Below are 24,255 nucleotides of genomic sequence, written 5' to 3'. Positions count from 1 at the left end.
AGCTAGATACTTACTTACCAATTGAGCTAAAAGCAAGCTGCTGTGTTCTTCATGGGCAAAAGCCTGGTACTGGATTTGCCTTAAGCCTAAGAAAGCCAAAGACAGGGCAGAACTTTCTGGAAGGTATTTCCATATACCACCCTGGTACTACAAGCCTACCAGCATGTTTAAGCAGAGGCAGTATAGTCAAGGTCTTACTCTCATTTTGGTAAAAGTTGACTTGTTTCTTCATTTTTAAGGTTAGAATTTTTTTAATTCAACTACCAGTAACATTTATTCCAGATATTTTTCTATGTATATAATACTCAAGATAGCTCACACACACACAGGATCATACAATATACATGAGTGAATGTGATCAGAGGTGCATATTTTACAATGATCCTGTACCATGCACAACAGTGCTGCAGAGCCAGCTTTCTAACTCCAACTAAACCTAAGCCTGCACTTAGTGACTGTTGAACCAGAGCCTCACGCCCAATGCTTTGATTACACAAAATAAAGACTTAGCGACACCTAGTGGATCCCAGAGGAGGTTCCATAGGCCTGTCCTCTACACCGCGAGATGATCGGAGAGAGAGCAAACTACTTTCCAAAAACGCAAAGATCTTCACATGAAGAGTAATGGAAGGGTGGAAGAAACCCTTGAACCTCGTACAAGTTCAAAATGAGAGCTCACCTCTGACCATCAAGAACCTGTTATGCTTTATCATCTCAGCCCATAGTAACAAATTTATATCATGACCCTGCCCCTCCAACATACATGTTTATAGCTAAAACAAGTTGTACATGGTGCTGTCTTTACCTCTACACCTCGTTCATTGTTTAAAATGTTGAGACCAATTTACTAAACTGATTTTTTTTTAAACCTGAAGCTTGAGAAGCTTTGTCCCAGAGGAAACAGTATATGCAGAACTGCCTCTGTGTTCAAAGGCAAGAGGTGTATAAAATAAGATCAGTATTGTGCGCTGCGTGTCTTCAACCACGTCCTGTTTCATTCATTCTCTTGTTCCGTAGCTGGAAGCGTTGTGCCATCCCTGACACAGAATAAATATTAAACAGTGCGATTCATTGTTCCTGAGACAAAGGGGTTGGGTGTGGGATTGCTGTGTTTGGATCTCGTTAGTAATGACCTCACTGTACATTAGTAAGTATTTGAACAGAAGCAATTCCACATCTCTGTCTTGCAGTTAAAGGCTCCCCGTATCAAAGCCTTCAAGGGGAAACCACTAGATTCCCCTCCAGTCCAGTTCAGGGACGACCCAGCTTGTGTGACTTCACTAGTGAAGGCAGAGTATGCTCTGTTGTTCCTCACCAGCCAGCCATCTTGTTTTTGAGGCAGGGTCTCTGACTGATCGGGAGTAGGCGGGGCTGGCTTTCCAAGCTGTGTAGCTTTGCTTCTCATCACACCCAGCTTTTGAACATGGGTCCTCCTGTTTACACAGCAACTGCTTCACTGACTGGGCCACCTCCCTAGCCCTCAACTCCTTTCCACGGTTTGGACAAATTGTTTATCTCTCTCACCTTATTCATAAAATTCCTATTTTATGAATGACCCAGATGTTATGACTATGAAAGATGATACATTTGAAAACATTTATAAGATATAATGACTGACCCCTTTGATCTCCAGTAACCACCCTAATCACACCACATCTGTAATAATTTAAAGTTTTAAATCCTGACAAAGGATACTCCAGCTGTATTGGGGTCAGAGAGGGTAGAAATGAACTCTTTGGATAAGAAAAATGTCCCAGAAGCTCTATCAAAACAAACATACCTTAGTGGGTTTAACTCCCCCATGAAACAATAAGGCCCAAATAATGGTAAACACCTACAGTCCCAGCATTTAGGAGGCTGAATGAGAGGGATTATGAGTTTGAGCTAGAGGCCAATTGTGGAGAGATCCCGTCTCAAAAACAAACAAACGGACTACAGTTTGGTAGTGTTGACTGCATTCCCAAGGGCCTGTAGCAGCGCTCCACTCCGGAATCCTTTCATGCTGAGGAACTGAGACTCCACACTCACACACAGCTCCTCCTAGGCTACCTCCTATGCCCCAGAGAACCGCCACTCTCTGTTTCTACGAATTTGATATTGCTATAGATTCTTCATACAAGTGGAATTTTGAGGTATTTGTCCTTTTATAACTAGCTTGTCTCATGCAGCAGAATAGTTTCAAGTTCACCCACATTGTAGCATGTGTCAGTATTTCTTTTGGAGGCTGAACAGTAAGTACTGCATGGTGAGGATGGACCGCATATGCTAATCCATTCATTCTACGATGGACTCAGGCTGCTCCTACTTCCTGGCCCTTGTGGATAATGTTGTTACAAATGTTCCACCATCTCAAGACCTTGCTTTCAATTCTATCTGGATCATATACAAAATATTATTATTTTCAGGGTTGCCCGGGAATCGGATGTTTTTCCCACATCCGGTGCACCATTTTTATTTTGCCGTAGTAGTAGAGGCCCTCGTGAAGTCCTTATTTTTCATGTAGATCCCCACAACCAACCCCAGGGCTGATGTGAGGATCAGGTACCTGGGTCCACAATGCCCACAGTCAGACACTATCCTCCTTCCCACGTGGGCTGCAAGACAGAACCAGGTAATTGCCTTTCCTTTCCTCCTCCCTCAGCCCCAGCCGCCCCGGAGGCCGGGCCAGTGGGGACAAGGAAGCCGAAGGTGCCCCACAAGTGGAAGCCGGCAAGAGGCTGGAGGAGCTGCGCCGGCGCCGCGGGGAGACTGAGAGTGAAGAGTTTGAAAAACTCAAACAAAAGCAACAGGAGGCAGCCTTGGAGCTGGAAGAGCTGAAGAAAAAGAGGGAAGAGAGGAGGAAGGTCCTGGAGGAAGAGGAGCAGAAAAGGAAACAGGAGGAGGCTGAACGAAAAGCTAGAGAAGAGGTAAGGGCTGCCTGGCCCAGCCAGGGAAACCCGGAGATCCCTAAACCGTTACGTGGGTGGCCCATGACCTTGTAGCCCAGAGGAACAGTCTCTTGTAGTTCCCTGCTGCTCTTCTGAGAGTGCGCTCTTGAATATATAGTTTGTCGATCACAAACCTGGTAGCTCAGTCAGTAGAGCGCTTGCTAGGCGTGCACAAAGCCCTCGATTCTATCCATAGCAGTACATACACCCCTGTAATCCTAGCACTCAGAGGTGGAGGAGAGTCAGAAGTCCTCCATCACTACTTATCAAGTTCGAAGCTAGCCTAGGTTATAGGAGAGACTCTGTCTCACAATAATAATAACAATCATTTATTATGATGGTAAACTTGCATGTCTCTGAACCCTGGGTACTTGTGTCCCCATTTTCTAGATGAAGAAACTGAGCCTATTGTCTTATATAGCCTCTCAGTAAAGAATAATAGGGACTCTGAGAGACGAGAGGTCTGCCACCTACCACAGAACCAAGCTCCAAGCTGGGAAGCAGAATGGGTGTGGTGGGTTCATGCCTGCCATCTTCCTGCTGGAAGGCTGAGGCAGTAGTTTCCTGCGTTCAGGGCCAGTCTAGACTCTACAGTAAGTTTCGGTCCAGTCCCGGGTTACATCCATCGAGAAATTCTCCTTGCAAACAAAATAAAAAGAGAAAGAAAAGAAAAACACAGTTGTTACACGATATCTAATATTTGGGGAGTCTTTGCAGAGATATTACTATTATCACTGGTGTGTATGATATGCATGCGTGGGGGTGCATTGTGTGTGGTAGTCAGAGGACAGCTTTGTGGAGTTGATTTTTCTCCTTGCACGTTTTACATGAGTACCAAGGGTCGGACTCAGGTCTCCAGGCTTCTGCCACAGCCTGGTATTTGCTGAGCCGTCTCCCTGACCCTCGAATTTCTCCAAAAAGATTAGAATGTACAGAGGCTAGGACGATATCTGCTTTGTCCACTACTTTATACCAGCAGCCAACCCTGGGCTTCCGTGGCACCGGAGCCCTGCTACTGTCAGCAATGCAGTCAACCCAGGGCTTCCGTGGCACCGGAGCCCTGCTACTGTTAGCAATACACCCAACCCAGGGCTTCCATGGCACCGGAGCCCTGCCACTGTCAGCAATGTAGCCAAACCTGGGCTTCTGTGGCACCGGAGCCCTGCCACTGTTAGCTTAGCAATATACCCAACCCAGGGCTTCCGCGGCACCAGAGCCCTGCTACTGTTAGCAATACATCCAACCCTGGGCTTCCACGGACCCCTGCCACTGTCAGCAATGAAGCCAACCCTGGGCTTCCACGGATCCCTGCCACTGTCAGCAATGAAGCCAACCCAGGGCTTCTGTGGCACCAAACCCTGTCATTGTTAGCAATGCAGCCAACACAGGGTTTCCACGGACCCCTGCCACTGTTAGCAATGCATTTGTTTGCATTTGTTTCATTCTTCACATAGAGCAGATCGGGTTACAAGGAGGGAAACTTGACCTCAGCACATGAAAAACCAGCTAAGTCAGCTACAACTTAGATGACTATAGTTTACAGAGTGCATTCTTTTCTTCCATCCCGGGGCGCTTTCTTACTTTATGGGGAAAGAAACAGGAATCGAATAGTAAGAGTGACTTGGTTGAAGATGGGTGATGGATAAGTGATGAAATAAGCGTAGGCACCCCGCTTTTCCAACTCCTGAGCCTAGAACTTTACAGGTCCCAAGCTCCTAGCCCTTCAAAACACGGGAAAAGATTTTCACTGATTTTTCTGACGTGGATGTCATACAGTTTCCTAAATTGGGTGGGAAGTTTGGAAGAACTATTCCAGTGTCTCCTCCAACTCCAGCTTCCAATCGGGCCATGACCTCTAACTGGAAAGTGATTGCAAGGGTAGAAGTTTGTAATCTGACGGACCTGGGGGCAACCCTGAGCGACCCTGTCTTATTTTCCTCGTCTGTGAAATAGTGTCTACTTTGCAGGATTTTTCTGATGACTAAGTAGGTGGCTGTATTCGCAGTGGCTGACACATCGCAGGCACTCAAAGGAGGAACTGCCATATGGCATTGCTTACAAGGACGGAAGCACTGGGTTGTATCTAGAGGGGTTTGGGAGTCCATCCTTCCACCAAGCACGGAACCCTCTTACTACATCCTCTGGCCCTTTGGAACAGCTAATGATATGCTATCAGGGATGTTTTATTCTGATATGTGTGTGCGTATGTGTGTCTGTAAGTGTTCATGTGTATCTGTGTGAACATGTATATATGTGTTTGTGTAAGCCAGAGGTCAAATTTGAATACTGTTTCTCAGGCATCAGCTACTATTTCTTTTCTTTTTGTTGTTGTTGTTGTTTGGAGACAGAGTTTCTAACTAAATAGGGACCCCAGGGGTCCACCTGTTTCTGCCTTCCTGGTATAGGGTTACAAATGTGAGCTACCGTATATGGGTAATTTTGAGGATTGAATTCAGTCCTCATATTTATATAGCATGTATTTTTCCTATAGAGCTACTTCATCCATTCTGTTTGTTTTGTTGTCTCCTGTCTGTCTGTCTGTCTCTCTCTGTGTTTCTCTCTTCCCCCCTTTTCTTTCTCTCTTTCTTTCTTTCTTTCTTTCTTTCTTTCTTTCTTCTTTATTTTAAGAAAGGCTCTCATGTGTTACACATTGACCTTGAACTTGCTATGTGGCTGAGGCTGACCTTGAACTCCTGCACCTCCTGCTCCTACCTTCCAAGTATAACCCTGTAGGGCTATTCTACTTCACCCAGCTGATGTCACAGTTTGAAACAGTCTTTCAGAAAATCAATCTTAAAGAATAGAGACAACTTGACCAGAACCCAGAGCTTTAGCCTGATGGAAGACAGGGTGCTCTCTAGATCAGGGCAAAAGCACAGAGGGTTAATGAGATCGCCTGTAGCCCTCCCACTGAGGAGCAATATCAGCATCCTCTCGGGTTGTCACACCACCTAAAATAATGTCTTCAGTTGAGTCAGGGACTGCCACAAAATCATCTCAACCTATCGAACTCACACAATTTGTCAAGCCTGGTGCTGTAGATCTGTAGCACTTTCTGCACAAAGGATTCCACCTTGACAACCCTTCCTGGAGGCAGGTAGAGGGAGCCTTTATATTCGCTTCCATATTCAGAAGAGGAAGGTTGTTGCTAAGTGGCTTACAAGGTGGTGATGGTAACAGATCACCTTTTAGGAAGTCTTGTGAGTAGGATGGCAGTCTAAACATTTCAGACACATCTTTTCTAAATTAGTTGTCAGGATACTCGGTGATCGTTGTGGCTCTGTTTTATAAATGATGAAACTGAGGTACTTGAAGCAATTGTGACATGCTTGCTATTTTCTCTCAGGAAGAGAAGAGGAGGCTAAAGGAAGAGATTGAAAAGAGACGGGCAGAAGCTGCTGAGAAACGCCAGAAGATGCCAGAAGATGGCTCGTCCGAGGACAAGAAGCCATTCAAGTGTTTCACTCCCAAAGGCTCATCTCTCAAGGTATGCTTCTCCCAGAACTTCTTATAAAACTTCTCTTCCGGTATCATAGAAATGGGATTGGAGCCCCTTCGTTTTTTTCGTCATCCAAGAATTTCTCTGCTTCATTTAAATCTTTGCTGTGTTGTGTTAATATGTTTAGGCCACAAAATCAATCATCTTTGACTTGGTTATCGAGATCTAACCTTGACATAAATTATCTCTCTGACCAATGCAGAGGCATGGGAATAATTGAGACACAGTTCACATAGCAATATCAGGAGGGAGCCTCAGAGTTCATTCAAATCCTGAAGCTCACTCACATTTATTATCCAAACAGCTTTTATATCAAAAGGTAAACTGAGGAGGACGTTCATTAGCATTCTGTTTCGGGGTAGCGGGACCTAGGTCATGTCCGCAACTATGGCTGCTCTGTTGCGTAGACTGAATTAACACCTCTTCCCCACTTCGTTACTTATAAATAGCAGAAATTTATTGCCCACAGTTCTGGAGGCTGAAAAGTCCAAGATCAAGGCACTAGAAAATTCAGTGTCTGGCTCTTCGTAGATGACACTTTCTTGCTATTCTCATATAGTGGAAGGGAAAAGAAGGGGCAAGCAAGCTCCCTTGGGCCTCTTTAAAAAACTCATCAATCCCATTCATGAGGAGTCCACCCAAAGGCCCCACCTTTTATATAGCACATTGGGTATTAGACAGCACCATATGAATTTTAGAGGGCTACAAACATTTGAACACTGACTCTTTCAGCTACTTCTTATGTTAATTTTGGAATTACTAAAAGCAAAACAACTGGAATTAGTCCAGGTGCAAACTGCAAAGCTATTCCTGTAGGAGATGAGATGCAACTTAGATAAGGTCCTTTTCCAGGAGAGTTAGGTCTTACTAACTCCATGCCTCCATGGAGCATAGCTCCTGACTCTGAAGTTAAGAAGTCAAGAAGTTCTTGTCCAGAGGAAAATGTAGTAAAACAAGGACTGTTCAGGGAGACTGTGGGCTGGTTGAAATGGGGGAGGGTAGCAGACTCAATTGGTCATTTATTACCAAGTCTCTCTTTTGCTTTGAGCACTCAGCATGGTACCTTATGTATGGAAGGTATCTGATAAATATTTGCAGAGGAATCCTGAGTGAGTAAGTGGTGGCTCAGAGAACCTTCAACATCCCTAGCCTGTCTTCATCTACCATTAGCCTAACTAGACTAGAACCATCAATAATGAGCAACGCCAGTATCAAATCTCAACTAGGCTCCCATGTGAAAGTGACCAAAAGCCAGTTACCTCCACTTTACAGTTGTTACCTATTTGTCAGAATTTTTTTTATGTGCTTGTGGGGAGAACACATGCATGTGTGGATGTGTATGCATAGACGTGCATGCGTGTAAAAACCAGTGGTCAACTTCAAATGTTGTTTCTCGGAAGCCATCCGCCTTTATTTTTTTGAGTCAGGTTCTCCTCTTAGCCTGGAACTACCTGTCTCCAGGTCCTCAGAGCTGTAATTACAAGCACATGCAACCCCAGCTGGCTTTTTACATTGGAACCTGGGGTTTGAACTGAGGTCCTTGTGCTTCTGGGAAACACGCTTTACCAAATGAGCTGTTTCAGGAGCCCTCAACATTCAAATAATCTCACTTAGTCTTTATGATGGTGTGAATGCTAGTCACAGGTTGGTTGGTTGGTTTGTAGACCGCGTCTCACGATGTAGTCCTGACTGTCCTAGAACTAGCTCTGTAGACCAGGCTGGTCTCAAATTCACAGAAACCCATCTGCCTCTGTCTCCTAAGTGCTGGGATTAAAGGCGTGTACCACCACACCCTGCTTGGTTACCGTTATAAGATTTCCCAAAGTACCATTGTGAACTGGGTAATAACAATTTGGTCAATCATTGACCAGATGCACAATACTGGTACATAATAATGACATGATAGGTGTCTTAGTTTCTAAAGTAGGATCAAAGCATGATGCTCACACAGCAAAATCATCCAACAGACAACGTGTTTCTCAAAATGTATCCTTGTTGCAGGAAATCCATGACTTTTGTACTTGACCATTCATCTCAGGGTCTGCTGTGGGAAAATCCAAGACTTACTCTTTTAAAAAAAAATCCATTTGGCTTATACTTCATTGTTCATCACTGATTATAGTCAGGACAGAAACTCACACGGGGCAGGAACCTGATGCAGAGGCCATGGAGGGATGCTGCTTACCAGCTTGCTCCTCATGGTTTGTTCAGCCTGCTTTCTTATAGAACCCAGGACCACCAGCCCAGGGACAGCACCACCCACAGTGGACTGACCCTTCCCTCATCGACCACTAGTTAGGAAAATGTCCTACAGGCCTGCCTACAGCCCGATCTTATGGACGTATTTTCTCAGCTGAGGATCCTTCCTCCCAGATGACTATAGCTTGTGTCAAGCTGACATAAAACTAGCCAGCACACCAATATAAGCGAGTGGGAATTTATTTTTAAATATCTATATTTATAACATAGCTAATTTGTGCTACATACTGTGAGAAAGAAAAGTGCAAAGTAAGTTTGCTGCCCCTTTATGGGAATATAGCTGACGGCCTCACAGGAAATGATTCAGGACTCACAAAGGGAGTAACATCCCAGCCAGTGAGCCCTCAGAGCACAGCATAATAAGGCCTACAGTAGGCCAGCTCCATCTCTGAACACTGAAATTTGAATTTCATATAATTATGTCATGAAATGTTTTTTTTCAACCCTTAATGATGTAAATTTTTGTTAAAAGTGGGGCCTGGAGAGATGGCCAGGAGTTAAGAACACTTGTTACTCTTGCAGAGGACCTGGGTTTAGGTCCCAGCACCCACTCAGCAGCTAGCAACCATATGTAACTCCAGCTCCAGAGGACCTAGTACATCTTCTGTCTCCATGGGCAATGAATGCAGACATACATACATGCAAAGCACTCATACATATAAAAAATTTTTAAAAAACTAAATCTCACAAATAAAGAGTACTTCAGGCTGGTTGTGGTAACACTGTTATTCCAGCACTCGAAGACTAACGCAAGGGATCATCAGTTCAAGGCCAGCCAGCCTGGACTACCTACCTTGTGAGTTCTAGGGCAACCAGAGGTACAGAATAAAACCATCTCTCAAACAAATGCAAAACCATAAAAAAAAAAAGTTTTCATTTGGTTGTTTGGGACCATCATGGTGAACAGTGCAGACCATGGCTTGAAAATCACCGGTATAGAAAAAGGAGCAGAAAGACAAAAGCAAAAGGAACAACAACAGCCATCAACCAACCAATAAGAAGAAAACTTCCCTCTACTCTGGCTATCTCTGCCAGAGTGCAGCCTGTCCCTTTTGTTCCTGGATCAACAAATAATCAAAGAAAACAATGTTCTCCCTTCCTTCCTTAAAATCTCTCCCAAGCTGAGCCTTCCTTGAACAGTCCTGATAACATGAGAGCAGTCGTCCCTGAGACTAGATCCTATCTACCCTGAGTTCTGGAGAACCTGGGGCTTCCTTCCCCCAGCAATCTTTAATCATCTTTCTACCCAGCCCCTCGGCTTCCTCGTTTCTCAAGTCCATCCTTCTATTTTCTTCGGGCCTTCCTAGGAAGCCCCCTTCTGTCTTCTCTCTTACAGAACTACACAAGTCGATAGTCATTTAGTCAATGCATAGAAAGGGCCAGAGCACTAATAATTTACGCATAATAGAGACGAGCATTTAGGAACAAACCGTGTGCCCCTTGTCTTGATGGCATGTTTCTTAGAGAATTTCCTGAGATTTTCCTAAATGCAGTTTATCCTATAATGAAATTCCAGTAGCTAGGGAGGCTGTAGCTTCTGTTATAATCCTTCTGACTCACAGATGCTATTGTGTAGTGCCCATGGGAGGGGAACATTTGAATCTTGACCTCAAAATAGTATTTTTTGTGTATTACTTATGATCTCTACTGTCGGGACAACTCTATGTGTTCTCATTGCTTGATTATAGTAACAATGAATGATAATATAAGCAGAGAATAACTTTTACGTACAGTAAACTCTAAAAGTCTTTGATGTTGTTTGTTGTAGTTTGTTGATGGAGCTGTGGAATGTGAAGTAAAGAAAATACACAAACTAACATCTGAAACCAGCAGTATTATCTCTTCCCTGAGTCTGTTGAGACTGTAGTGTTGCCTCCTGTCATCAGGGGCAGTCAGCTTCCCTCCTTAAATTCCTTAAATGCTATGCGGTGTTTAATTCGTGAACTCCACACAAACTGGTAATTTAGAGCAGACGGTTAAGGCATTTCCCAGCAGAAGTCAGTAAGTGGAGGGTGAGTCCTAACTAGATTAGAAAAGGAGGTCTAGCTGAATTAACTACATAGGAGGAATGGGAGTGTGACAGCCGAGGTGAGCAGGACAACCTGAGTCAGTAAGATGCTGACAGAACCACACACACACAACACAAGTCTCAGTTCTCCTTGGTACTGCACAGTGTGCTCCCCACTGCCCTCCACATCCCATGTCTCTAGGTATTTGACTTGTTAAAACAAACAAACAAACAAACAAAAAACATTCCCCTCTAGTTCATGTATGCCTCCCCTCACTTTCATAAGTTCCCTGGGGAAACTATAAACTACAAAACTCAGTTTAAATATCAAAATTTCTGAAAAGGCTTCTCTCCCCACCCCCCAATTTGTCTTATAGATGTGTCATTGTGTTCCCATCTTTAATTTGGCACCTACCACTGACATTTAAATGTTTTGTTTCTATGCTCTCCTAATCTACTGTAGTGACCTGACCTAGGTCATTGACTTAAATGCTGCCTTCTCTCAATCAATTTGGGTGAATAAAACAGATTACTGTAGACTGGGCAGTTATCATTGCCAGGTGTGATGGTGCATGCCTGTCAACCCAGCACTTAGTGTACTGAGGCAAGATGATCAAGAATTCCAGGACAGCCTACACTACACAGTAGGACCCAAGCAGCTAATCCGAGTAGACATCTGTTTTCCACAATTTTGGAGCCTGGGAAGTGCAAGGTCACCAGTATGCCAGCCCTGCTGATTCTGGAAAAGGTTCTCCCCCTCCTCCACAAATGGGCACGTTCTTGCTGTCTCCTCCTGTGACAGAGAACAAGGCAATAGACGAACTCTCTTGTCTTTTTCATCAGCACACTAATGCCATTCCTGAGAACTCCACCCTCCTGACACAATTAGCTTCCAAAGGACCAATTCCAAAAGCCATTACAGGTGAAAGAGATTTAAGTATATGAATAATTAATTTGGCATTGATCTGTGTTATGTATGGTGGTTTCTTTTTTTAAAGTTCCTTCTTTTTTTATTATTAAATTTTTTTAATTAAAAATTTCCGCCTCCCTTTTCCCTCCCCCTCCCCTCACTCCCCATACCCCACTCCTCTCCCCCCTCCCTCTCCAGTCCAAAGAGCAACCAGGGTTCCCTGCCCTGTGGGCAGTCCAAGGTCCTCCCCCCTCCATCCAGGTCTAGGAAGGTGAGCATCCAAACCGGCTAGGCTCCCACAAAGTCAGTACATGCAGTAGGATCAAAACCCAGTGCCATTGTCCTTGGCTTCTCAGCAGCCCTCATTGTCCACCATATTCAGAGAGTCTGGTTTTATCCCATGCATTTTCAGTCCCAGTCCAGCTGGCCCTGGTGATCTCCTAATAGATCAGCCCCACCGTCTCAGTGGGTGGGTGACCCCTTGTGGTCTTGACTTCCTTGCTCATGTTCTCCCTCCTTCTGTTCCTCATTTGGACCTTGGGAGCTCAGTCCATTGCTCCAATGTGGGTCTCTGTCTCTATCTCCATCCATTGCCAGATTAAGGTTCTATGGTGATATACAAGATATTCGTTAGTATAGCTATAGGATCGGGCCATTTCAGGCTCCCTCTCGTCAGCTGCCCAAGTGTATGGTGGTTTCTTGTTTCCAAAACTCAGTATCTCCCCCTAGCCCCTCTCTCTCTGCATTCTTTATCCTCTTCCAGTCCTCCTTTCACTTCCCCAGTGTCAAATACATTATTCCTACTTTTCTCCACATCTGGGCTGCTGTGCACATCACTGGGGCACCTTCACATGCTCTGTGGTGTTTCTCATTTACCAGGTTCAGGAATGGGAGTGGTGTGGCTAAAGGGCACTGTGGGTAAGCTACAGGCCACCAAGTAGGACCAAAGGAGAGACTTGGTGCCACTCTGGGTCTGTGTTGCCTTCCAGAAGTGCTCACAAGGTATTTCAAAGGCACATCGGTGCAGATTCTATTTAGTCACGTCTCAGTCTGTCAGGCTTCAGAGCATCCCAGTGTTAGGGCTTTGCACATGATTTTCCTTCTGCATATTCACACGGCTTCTTCTCTTCTTTTTCTATTTCCAGATAGAGGAACGAGCAGAGTTTTTGAATAAGTCAGTGCAGAAAAGGTAACTATAATTGACTGTTCAGTTGAGACTCATCAGCTGTGACACACACGGAGAGGTGTCTTTTGACTCATGTTTTCATGTCTGTGTTTACTTGGCAGTGGTGTCAAATCGACGCATCAAGCAGCAGTAGTCTCCAAGATTGACAGCAGGCTGGAGCAGTATACCAACGCAATCGAGGTGAGCGCTCTTCCCTGGTCACAATCCTACAAAAGAGAAATAGGCTGGGATTACATATGTAGTTGCAGAAACATTTAGGGTAATGAATGAGTCTGGCACCCTGATAATATTACAATATTAATAACAATCTCCATAACTAGCTATGAAGAAATACAGTAAGAAAGATGTATTAGACTTTTGAGTAGGTTGTTTTTAACACTTGTAGTCTGAATTTTCTTTGTGTATGAATGTTTTGCCTGAATGTACGTAAGTGCGCCCTTGGAACTGAAGTTACAGTTGTGAGCCACCGTGTGGATGCTGGGAACTGAATCTGGGTCCTCTGCCAGAGCAGCGAGTGTCTAAATCACTAAGCCTTCTCTCTAGTCGCTAAGGAACAGATTGATGGCTATATGCATCATAGGTAGTCACAAGTACATCTTGAATTTTGTTTGCAGAAACCTCCTACTAATAAATATGGTAGCATGAAATAACATCAAGATGAGAACCAACTTGTGTTCATCATCATCCATCTTACTGGTTGGTTAGTAGTAAAAGGATCATAGTTTTATGTTTTTACCAACTTTTTTTTACTGTTCAGTTGACTTGGGAATTTGATTTTGTTTGGAAGTAATGTGTCTTTCTCATCCGAAGCACTAAAAGATTAGCATCACTGATCAAGATGTGATGCTTTTATGTTCTTTATGTAGACTTGAGCAATGGCTTTAACCTTCTGTATCAGAGCATTTTCAGTGAAGTAACTTGTTTGGGTTCATTCTCTTTTTCTCCTCTCCTTTGTACTCAGATTAGAGATGCCTAGAACGTAGTTCACAAATGACATGATTGAGAGGGGGTTTTATGATCTATTAAATATTTAATGAAGTATTAACATCCATTTTATTCACAAGATTGGTGTCCACTAAAACATGACAAACTGTGCACAGTTAATTTCTCTGGTTAGATTGGTCCTTGCACTGACAAATGAAGCCAAGACTGTGGCCTCAGACCGGGCACAGGCACATTTTTGTATGACACTGAAGATGTTATTCATCCCTACTAAACCACCAGCCACAAATTAGGACTGATAGGAAGCCATCTGGGCTTGTCTTTGTTTCTCAAAGTTTCTCAAAGACGTGCCCTTCTTACTTGTATTCTTTGTTCCTTCCAGTATATTCTCTGTGCTGTCCTGCCTCAGCCTTTCAGTCTTGAAGAACTTCCCCACTTTGGGGCATCTACATATGCTGTTTTTCTGCATAGAATGAAGGCCTCCTCCTATTCCTTTTCCTAATTCTGAGTCTCTGGTAAAATCTGGTTGTAAATGTTACATCCTTAGAGAATCCTTAGCCTGATTGATATTCTCAAACTAAATATCATTTCCCTGTTATGTGTTCTCTTCTAGGGCTAAATTGCAACCCATTTTTTTCATAGTGTTTACTACAATGCAAAATAAGTACTAATAAGTTACAGACATTTATCCTATCAAAATATAAGCTTACTGTGGTTTATGGAACAAACTGGCTTGCTTTGACAAACTCTAACAAAATTAGCATGCATAGTAAGTAGATGCTAAAAGCCTATCTGCTGGGAGATGTTCAGTAGGTCCTGTAATCACATAGGACTTCCTTGTAATCTGAGGACTGGAGTTCAGACCCCCAGCACCCATATAAAAGCTAAAGGCACAGCAGCCTGCATTTGAGAGGCAGAGACAAGGAATCCCTGGAGCAAGCTGCCTAGCTAGACTAGCAGAACCAGTGAACTGCAGGATCAGTGAGAGAGTCTGCCTCAGTGTAGAAAATGAAGGGCAATCAAGGGAAACACTGGGCATCAACCCCTGGTTTCCATGTGTACTTTCTCTCTTCTCTCTCTCTCTCTCTCTCTCTCTCTCTCTCTCTCTCTCTCTCTCTCTCTCTCTCTCTCTCACACACACACACACACACACACACACACACGCACACACTCAAACACATATGCATACACACACAAATACACGTTTAAAAACAAAGCAGAACAAATGCCTATCTACTGGAGAAGCTTGGGAAGTAGTTTACTCAGCAACTGCACAAGCAAAAAGAGCCTACGGTTGAGCCCTAGGAGCCACATAAAAACCGCCAGGTGCGGCTGCACACATTATAATCCAGTGCTGAGGAGTTAGAGACAAGTAGGTTCTTGGGGGTCACTGGTCAGGCATCCTAGCTGAATCCATGAACCACCATTCCCCTCAAAAAAAAAAAAAGCCCCTAAGGAATAACACCTGAGATTGAGCTTTGGTCTCCTACACATACACACACACCTGACTTCCACATACATTCATACATACACACAAACATGCAAACACACATGTACATTAAAAACGAAAACACCAGAAAATAATCTGCTGAGGAAATGGAGTCCTCTGTCACCTGAATGATAGAGTCCTAAAAAGCACGTTTCTTTTCTGGAAGATTCTTTGCTCCAGCTCTGATGGTTTATGTGAAGAATCACAACATCGGAATGGAGCTGTACAACAGAAACCACGAATCCCTTTCGATAGAAGTGCACACCATGGTATTTTTAGTTCATGGTGCTGAGTAAGACCAGCTCGCTCTGATTTTATGAGGACAAACTTCTCAACACTGTCTTAAAGCGTATTTGCACATTTCAGGGAACAAAGGCTTCCAAACCTCCTAAGCCTGCAGCCTCGGATCTCCCTGTCCCTGCTGAAGGGGTCCGCAACATCAAGAGCATGTGGGAGAAAGGGAATGTGTTCTCTTCCCCCTCTGCCTCGGGAACACCAAATAAGGTATGAGCATGCATCTCATCATCTGGAGTTTTGAAAAGTGGATTCTCCCCATTTGCATTAGGTACAACCTAATGAAGAATGTACAACCTGCACTTTGATTTGCCAAAAAAAAAAAAAAAGGCAAAATAAAACAAGCTCATAGCGAATGTATTCATGAGCTAGCCTCTGCACTCAGCGGTGGTCATGGACCACTAAATGAAACGCTTGCGTTTACTTATCAGTCACTAGGGTTAGGATGGGATGAGGGGACATGGAATAAAAACTGATATTTCTATTTTTAAAGATTTATTTTTATTATATGTGTATGGCTGTTTTGCCTGTATGTATAGCTATACACTATGTGTATGCCAAGTGTCTGCAGAGGTCAGAAGAAATCATAGAACCCTCTGGAACTGGAGTTACAAATGGTTGGGAGGCACTGTGTGGGTGCTGGGAATCGAGCCCAGGTCCTCTGGAAAAGTAGCCTGTGCTCTTAACCACTGAGCCATCTCTCCAGTCCCTGATATACTTTTTAAAGGGACAGAATCAATACAATAAATATGCGTTATTATAAAGGAGAATGTATTAAATTGGCTTATATGGTGGAAGCTGGGTCAGACACTGGAGAGGCTGAAAACCCACTGAAGGGGGCTGCTTAGCCCACAGTACTGGGTGCTTCAGCAGTCCTGATTTAGTGATGAAAGCCTGGAGGATACCGGGAGAGCTACTGGGCTTTAGTCCACATTGGAAGGGTGAAAAAACTGGGTTCTTATGTCAGCGAAGGAAGGCTGGCTACTGAAACAACAAGACAGATGCAGCCCCCAAGCAAGGTGTGAAGCACACAGGAAAAGCAGCCCCTCTTCACATCTGGCCACCTCCAGAAGATGCTGCCTCCTCTGGGGAAGGGGCAGCAAGTGTCGCCTGCATCTTCTCTAGCTAATCCTTCAGTCAGGCTGGTACTCAAGATCAACAAGTGCAGATTTAAGGATACCTTGAAGTGTGTAAGATTTCCTGGGTAAAGGTACCTTTTTTTCTTTAGTATTTGGGGTGACTGGCTTTTTGCAGGAAACCGCTGGCCTGAAGGTGGGAGTTTCCAGCCGCATCAATGAATGGCTAACTAAATCACCAGACGGCAACAAGTCACCTGCTCCAAAGCCTTCTGTAAGTAGCTTGGGGAGGTCTGAGTTTCTCAGATCTTACAACTTACCCATAAGAATAAAAGGGCAGTTGGCTCACCTGCCTAGGAGGGATGGTTTTTCCTGTCTTCTGCTGCCGCTGATGGGCGGCACGCTGGTGGGTGGCACGCTGCTGGATGGCACGCTGGTGGGCGGCACGCTGCTGAGTGGCACACTGCTGAGTGGCACACTGGTGGGGGGCACGCCGCTGGGTGGCACACCGCTGGGCGGCACACTGATGGGTGGCAGGCCGCTGGGGGGCACGCCGCTGGGGGGCACGCTGCTGAGTGGCACGCTGCTGGGCGGCACACTGCTGGGGGGCACGCCGCTGGGGGGCACGCTGCTGGGTGTGCAGACACAGAGTGGCCTGAGCAGCTGCACCACGATTCAGGGTAAAGCAGGACCTCTGCCGGAGTGGGGGAGGGGGCTTAGTCATGGCACATGATGCTGGGGCCATTCAACTAAGACCCTCTGCATTTCTCTCTGTTTTCCTTTATTTACTTATCTGTTTATTTGGCTACTATTCTATAAACCACACACAGGAATTTGAAAGCAAAATGCCATGTTCTCAGGCTACTTATTTATTACAAGCATTCCAAAACTTATTCCCAAAAGATTGTGTATTTTGACCGTTTTCAAGCCATGTTTTTTAATTTTACCTAATTTCTATAGCTTAACACAAAATAGTTATTTAGTAGCTATTCAAATACTTGCTATTATATATATATAATTAATATAAATTTAATAATGTGTTAGCAACACCTGAAAAGGAAAACCATAAAAAAAAAACCCTGAAACTAGAAAACTGGAATACTTCCCCTACAAAACCACAAAAACTGGCTATGAATATTATTTTAGACTACTAAAACTTTTCTTATTTACTAAGTGTAAGCTCGTTATACAAACATTCCTTTAACTCACTGACTATCTAATTGCCTTACAGTTGTTCTTAGAATAAACCATTCACATTTTTTATTCCGCCTTCTCTGCTAAGCAGACTTTGCAGTTTTGTTGGTATCAAAGGAGCAGAAAAGGAACTGCCATAACCCACATTCATTGTTATTTAATTTATTTATCTTTTATTTTTTTGTGGGTTTTTGCAATAACATAGCCTTGACTGTCCTGGAACTCACTATGTAGACTAAGCTGGCATCGAACATAACCTTCATTCTTTAAGAAGAAAAACATCCCAGATCCCATGCCTTTAAAGTGTTAAGCTCCTGCAGCTATATCCTAGCACTTCCCAAATTATAAATGTTTGTGTTCCCTTCTTGGGAGCAACACCTTGAACTTTTTAGTTAATATTCTGCCCAAGGTCTTTGCACAAGACTTCACAGAAGGTATATGCCAATATGAACTCAGTTTACAGTTGTGAAGACATTACCCATTGAAAAAATATGCTTCCCTGACAAGTAGATAAAGGAGATGGAGTCAATAAAGAAAAGGGGGAGGGAGGCAAGACACCACACCCAGATGTATCTTTGGGGCCTCAAGTGTCACAACTGGTCATCTCGACACAAGAAATATGAATTATTTTTAAATAGAAATAAATTATGGTCTGTCAATGGTATGGTTCTAGGCCCATGGTTACTACTACTTTGATTTCTGAATTACGGATCCCTCTGAAAGCCAAATGAAACTAAAAGCCGTTCTACAATGTATAAATTTGAGGAGTTCATGGCCACATACCCCACTTCAGGGAGTCTCCCGAGAAAAGAAGGAAAGACACAAAGATAAATGGCTTCTCTTTGAGTATGGCATCACCTCTCTAGAGCAAACGGCCATTCCTTTCCTCCCACGTCTCCAGTATGTGTGGTCTAGTTCATCCTGTACCAAGTGGTCCTCATGGGCTTGGTCCAGGGCTGCCTCTTGAGTCTTTTATCAGCCCCTGACCTGACTTGCTTCCCATCCAATACCCTACTGGTGGAAGGGTTAAAAGAGTAAATGTAAATGGAGTTATTACCACCATAGGTGGGATTGTACTAAGGATCTCACACTAAAGATAGCGGTAACAGTGCCTGCGGTTATTCATGGCCTCCTAAAAAGTGACAGGACAGAAAAGTAATACAGGAAACCTATAAAACCACAGGCTGCTTTACCTCCTATTTAGTAAATGACTTTTAAACTTACCTAGGAAAGCAAAGAAGTAAAGAATATGACAGTATATTTTAGTGATCACCTTCTTCCCATTGGGTTTGACAGATTTGTGTGGCCTCAAATAAGTAAGTAAGAAATATATATTTGATGTCAAAAATAAAATAGTAGGTTGGTTCTACTCATTAAGCTTTGTAAAGCTTTGGACACATTCCTCTGGTAGTTTTTCCTCCTGTATTTTAGCCCTAGTACCCACCATGTCAAATTACAGCTAGTCATGTGACTGTCTGCTGGAAGAAGATAATGTCTTGAAACCCAGTAAGGTAGGAAAAGTAAAGCACAGACTCTGTGGTGGCAGCAGAAACGAGGTAAAATTTCAGTGTGGAAAAAGCCCCTGGAGTCCTACAGAAGTGTAGACTGTCATACAAAACCTCCAAGGAAGGCAGGATACGAAGATATCAAACAGGGATTTGGGGTCCTATCCATGAGGTGTCACAGTGTTGACCTGAAGCTAAATTCTGACCATTATGGGTTTTTTTTTAATTTTTTCAAGTTATAATCCGAGCACTTTTTGAAGTATGAAAATATACATTCTTTAATATATTGGCTCCGGTCCTTTCTTTTTTTACACCATCCACTTCAGACATGTGTGTTTCAAGTTTGGCCCTTCAAGATATGCAAATTTGGGGCTCTGGTTAGGCTGGTCCTGAGTCCAGGATGTCAGAGGATTATCTAGAAGCAGCACCCAGTAGGAGAACTCCTATAGTCCCTTCTGGTTCTGGGCCAGATACAACTTATTCTCAACCCATTTCCTTTATTCTCACTGGGGGTAATTGGAGGAGAAACCCTAGGTTTGTTGTTTGCAGCTGTGATCTGTGACCATGAGAACAAAGTCAAGAGTTATTTCAACCAAACAGTCTTTACCCATGGTGAAACCCCATAAGCAGAAGAGTAAGCCTCAGGACTAATACTAGCATGTTGCGTTCTGAAACTCAGAAGAAAAACCACCCAAGACTTCGTAGTTATGGCCTTATTCTCAGGGATGCTAAGAATTACAAGTACTCAAAATTGTCATCATTATCCCCCAGAAATTAGCATATTTAAAAGTAAACATTGTCCTGCTTTGTGTATCTTTCTGGGACAGTCAAGCTACTTACGAGTAGAATTTATAAACTTCCAGCATAACTTTGTGATTGGAATTCAAGTTTGAATGTTTTAGCTGATTTGTCTAGTCTTTGTGTCTAAACTGCATGTCATATAGCAATTAAAGTGCTAACTTGTCTCTCTTTTTGTTTAAAAAAGAACGATGTCTTTCTCAGCTGGCTTCTCTTCTTCATTCTTTCGTCTCTCGTTGACTGGAAACCTGCCTTTCCTGCCTTCATTTCTCCCTCTTCTCCCAGCCTGGGTCTTTCTCTCACATATAGTATGGTCAGGTAATTCCATTTATATTTCCTTTTGACTTGAAAATACTGACTTACAATGTGGATGCTGCTATTTTCTTGAAACACCCTTAGTTTAAACTCTTTAAGTGATCTGGAAAGATTCATCAACATGATTTCAGGGAAATGGAACACTCATGGGATAGAAAAATATTTGTCATCTATGAATCAAAGAAATAAGTGATAGCAGCCACTTTTCAGAGCTTCTGCCAGCCTGTTCCTTACTATAGCTGCCAATGTTTTTAAGTCTTCCAGACAATTTGGCAACTTTTACCCACACTGGTAAATGTAGTGGAATTTTTTTTTCTTTTTAAATATGATTTGTCGCTTAATGTTTCCAAGTTAAGTGGGTATCGCTTTCTAATAGAATATCAGGAATTCATTCCACAGGCCCGTAACCTCGCTAAGCGTATGACAAATCTCCACATGGCATTATTTAACCATACATGTTCAGTATTGAGATGCTGGTATTCTGTGTCAGAAATATGTCCACCAGAACTGGCATCTGTGGAAAACCACAGCTGCTAAGGCTCTGCCTTCCCTAACGAGAAAAGGCGTTGCCAAAGTAAGCAGTAGTGCTATTTTCAGTGAAATTCATTCATTTTCTCCAAACCACCTGTGCCAAGTACTAATCTAAGCAAATGCTGGAAGAAAAGTAAATGAAAACAGCAATTTGGGTCCTTATCCAAATGAAATGAATTATGAGGTAGTAAACAAGAATCCAAGACTGTATGACTAGGATGGGTCATACTTTACTGTTTCCTTCCCAGGCGTCACACATGTTCTTATCATACAGCACCAATTGCCCACTTTTCTTAGGGTTGCCGTTGGTGACACGTGATTATTTTTGTGGGGCTAGGTTCTACTAAGCCACTTCCAAATTACACACTTGGCCATCAAGAAACATGGAATGATTTCAGTATCTCCCTTGGGTTGCAAGATCCTAGGACAGTGATCCTACAAAAGGGGGTTGTTGGGAGACAAATAAAACACTACAGGGGATGAGCTGGGGAGATGGTGGCCAGCAAAGACTGTGACCACAGTGCCATGGAGGCTCTGAGAACTTAGCTCCATGCAGACACGACCAGAGGTCAAATGCTTCTAAGTGTACTCCCGAAGGCAGGGTGGGCCTGAGAAGCACTCTGAACTTCCAGCCTGCCTCTTGGGTAAGCAACATGGATGTCTGTAGCCAGAGAGTTGTTAGTGGAGGCCATGTATGGATTTCCAGCCTATTCCCAGGAAACAGGCCAAGGTCTGTTCACAAGGCAGGTAACGGCTAGTGGTTCTTCTATTTTGGACAGTTGATATGGTGGCTGGCCTTAGGCTTAGCCAGAAATCATGAATGGTCACCTGTCATTTTTTTTTCTGCTTTCTTTTCATTAGGACTTGAGGCCAGGAGATGTATCTGGCAAGCGGAACCTCTGGGAAAAGCAATCTGTGGATAAGGTCACTTCTCCCACTAAGGTAATATCCTAAGGGGAATCATGTTTCAGAAATTGATTATTTTTTCCCCATGAATCACTGAATACGATGTCCTGGGGTCAAATGAGAAATATTGGTAACTCACAAATCTAGGCTTGGATGACCATCAGTTTCTAAAAATCATGTGTGTCGTAGCCCAGAGAAAGGACAATTTACAAAGCCATTGGCACTGCCGGCTTGTCAGGCTTGCAACATAAATGTCTCAGTCATGGGATGGTTCTCAGTAAGACAGTTTCTAAATAGTTGTCATAGTTGTGGAACAGGGAACCGTCAGAGCCATAAGGGATAAGCATGGTCTTTCTTTGCAGGCCCCGTGATTGGCTACACAGTTATTTCAGGGGAAACAAATCTCTTGGGAGAAATTGTGTGCCTCCTCCATTGGCTCTATTTCTAGAACTCTCCTAGGAGACATTGCCCCCAGCCTCAGACTTAAGGTGGCTATAGCAAAAATTTTAATTTTTAAATAGACAAAATATGCTATCCAGTGAAAACTAATGGCTAAGGATGATTGGTCCTCTAGGAAAAGTAGTGTGTGCGTATTTTCCAGAAACACGCTCTGGGTAGTGTTTAAAATACACTCAGAGAATAACCAGTACTGCTGGTTGTATAAGGAGATAATCCACTCCTAATTGTGGTCTTTCCCCATTTCAAGAAACAGACCCAGCCGGTCCCTCAATAGGAGAACATTCAGAAAGAGAACTCAGATTAGTAGCAAGGTGAGAATAGTCTGCTTCCTAGTAATGCAGAGCCCTAGGAGAGACTTCTGAAGCCAACTCTGGGCTAATGACAGCTCTGGAGGCAGCTAGAGGATCACTGAGATCTGCTCTAGAGAGGGAGGGACTTGCCCCGTTCCTGGGTTTTGCACTCTCTTCAACCTGGTGCAGCTGCCTGAGTGTGCCACTCCACCTTCTCCATCAGTTATAAACTGCTCTTCTGAGCCAATGAAATCCACGAGCCTGGCCTCTCTACTTACAGTGACTTCTAAATAATCCCATTATCCAAATGATTGCTAAATATGCTTTTAAAAAGCACCCAGCAGCTACTGTTTGCTAGGTATCATCATTGCCTCGTGTGTTCCTCCAGTTACTATGAGTGTTAAGTGGGAGGATTGTTACCATTTTATAGCTGAAGAAAATGAGGTACTGAGGAATTAAGTAACTTTTGTAAAGGAACATATCTGACAAGCGGCCAAATGTGCACCCAGGGGCTACAAAGACGGTTCGGTGGTTAAGAGCATTTGCTGTTCCTGCAGATATCCTAGGTTTGATTCCCAGCACCCACACAGCAGTTTACAACCCTCTATAACGACAGCACCAGGACAGCACCAGGGGATCAACACCCTCTTCTGGCCTCCAAGGGCACTAGGCATGAATATGGGACGTAGCTATACATGCAGTCAAAACATAAACATACAACAAAAATATTAATGTTCAAAAAATACCTACACTGATACTCAAGCAGTCTGTTCTGAGCCTACATTCTGTTGTTGTTGTTGTTGTTGTTGTTGTTTGGGGTTTTTTTGTTTTTGTTTTTGGAGACAGGATTTCTCTGTGTAACAGTCCTGGCTGTCCCGGAACTCATTTTGTAGACCAGGCTGGCCTCAAACTCACAGAGATATGCCTGCCTCCCAAGTACTGGATTAAAGCTTAATATACTACCATGCCTGGCTTCTGAACATTTTTAACCATTACCCTTGTTTTTTTTTTTTGTTTTTTTTTTTTAATGTACACACAACAGAAAATGTAACGTTCTTAATTTTCTATTGGCAGGGGAAAGGGGGAGGGTGAATATTTGTTTTAAACACAAAGAATGAACTTGTGGGCCTAAGAATCTGAAATCCTGGGAGCATGAATATATCTTCCACGGTAGTGGTCCAGGTGGTATGACAGCATCCTTTCTGAGTAGGGGATGTTGACTGTCCACTGTCACAGGTATCAGGGTCCCTGTGGTCATATTCAGGCTATGGGAAGTACAGCAGAATCACCCTGGAATGGTGGGACTAAGAGGAGACCCCTGAGTGTGCACGGTGAGGCAAAGCACACACCAGGCCTTCCTCCATAGTCTTCATCACTGACCTCTTACAGAGGCTATAATAAGACCACCAGACCTACTCGGGATAATGAGGCAGCAGGTGAGGGGTCCCTGTTCAAAACATCAGACTCCCTACTCACTATATGGCCATTCTCTTGAAATGGAAGTACACTGTACTTTGAAAATACGATCTATCACACATTAATATGTTACTACCTCAGAAGGGACTTTTAACAGCTGGATGAAGGGGAGAAGAATGGATAAGAATAGACTAAGGGTGTGATAAGTCTCGGGGATAAGAAAAAAGGTGACAAGGGGTATATAGAAGAAA

The 24,255-nt window shown here is 43.6% G+C and overlaps 1 protein-coding gene across 5 annotated transcripts in view; it reads left to right on the top strand.

Moving 5' to 3' along the window:
• The window catches only part of Cald1 (caldesmon 1), a 189,754-nt gene that overhangs the window by 162,865 nt on the left and 2,634 nt on the right, over nucleotides 1-24,255 (top strand). For 3 of the 5 annotated variants that reach the window (XM_057767112.1, XM_057767102.1, XM_057767095.1), the window contains 7 exons: nucleotides 2,642-2,906; nucleotides 6,274-6,414; nucleotides 12,749-12,792; nucleotides 12,891-12,969; nucleotides 15,587-15,724; nucleotides 16,769-16,864; nucleotides 21,795-21,875. In XM_057767112.1, the coding sequence (XP_057623095.1) occupies nucleotides 2,642-2,906; nucleotides 6,274-6,414; nucleotides 12,749-12,792; nucleotides 12,891-12,969; nucleotides 15,587-15,724; nucleotides 16,769-16,864; nucleotides 21,795-21,875 (844 nt within the window). Of the gene's footprint in view, nucleotides 1-2,641; nucleotides 2,907-6,273; nucleotides 6,415-12,748; nucleotides 12,793-12,890; nucleotides 12,970-15,586; nucleotides 15,725-16,768; nucleotides 16,865-20,274; nucleotides 20,406-21,794; nucleotides 21,876-24,255 lie in introns of all 5 variants that reach the window. The other 2 variants (XR_009056992.1, XR_009056993.1) reach the window with 1 other exon arrangement.

The sequence above is a fragment of the Chionomys nivalis genome, chromosome 1 (assembly GCF_950005125.1).
Source record: "Chionomys nivalis chromosome 1, mChiNiv1.1, whole genome shotgun sequence".
Lineage (NCBI taxonomy): Eukaryota > Metazoa > Chordata > Mammalia > Rodentia > Cricetidae > Chionomys > Chionomys nivalis.
Note: the sequence above shows the minus strand (reverse complement) of the source record. Positions and strands in the feature narration are given on the sequence as shown.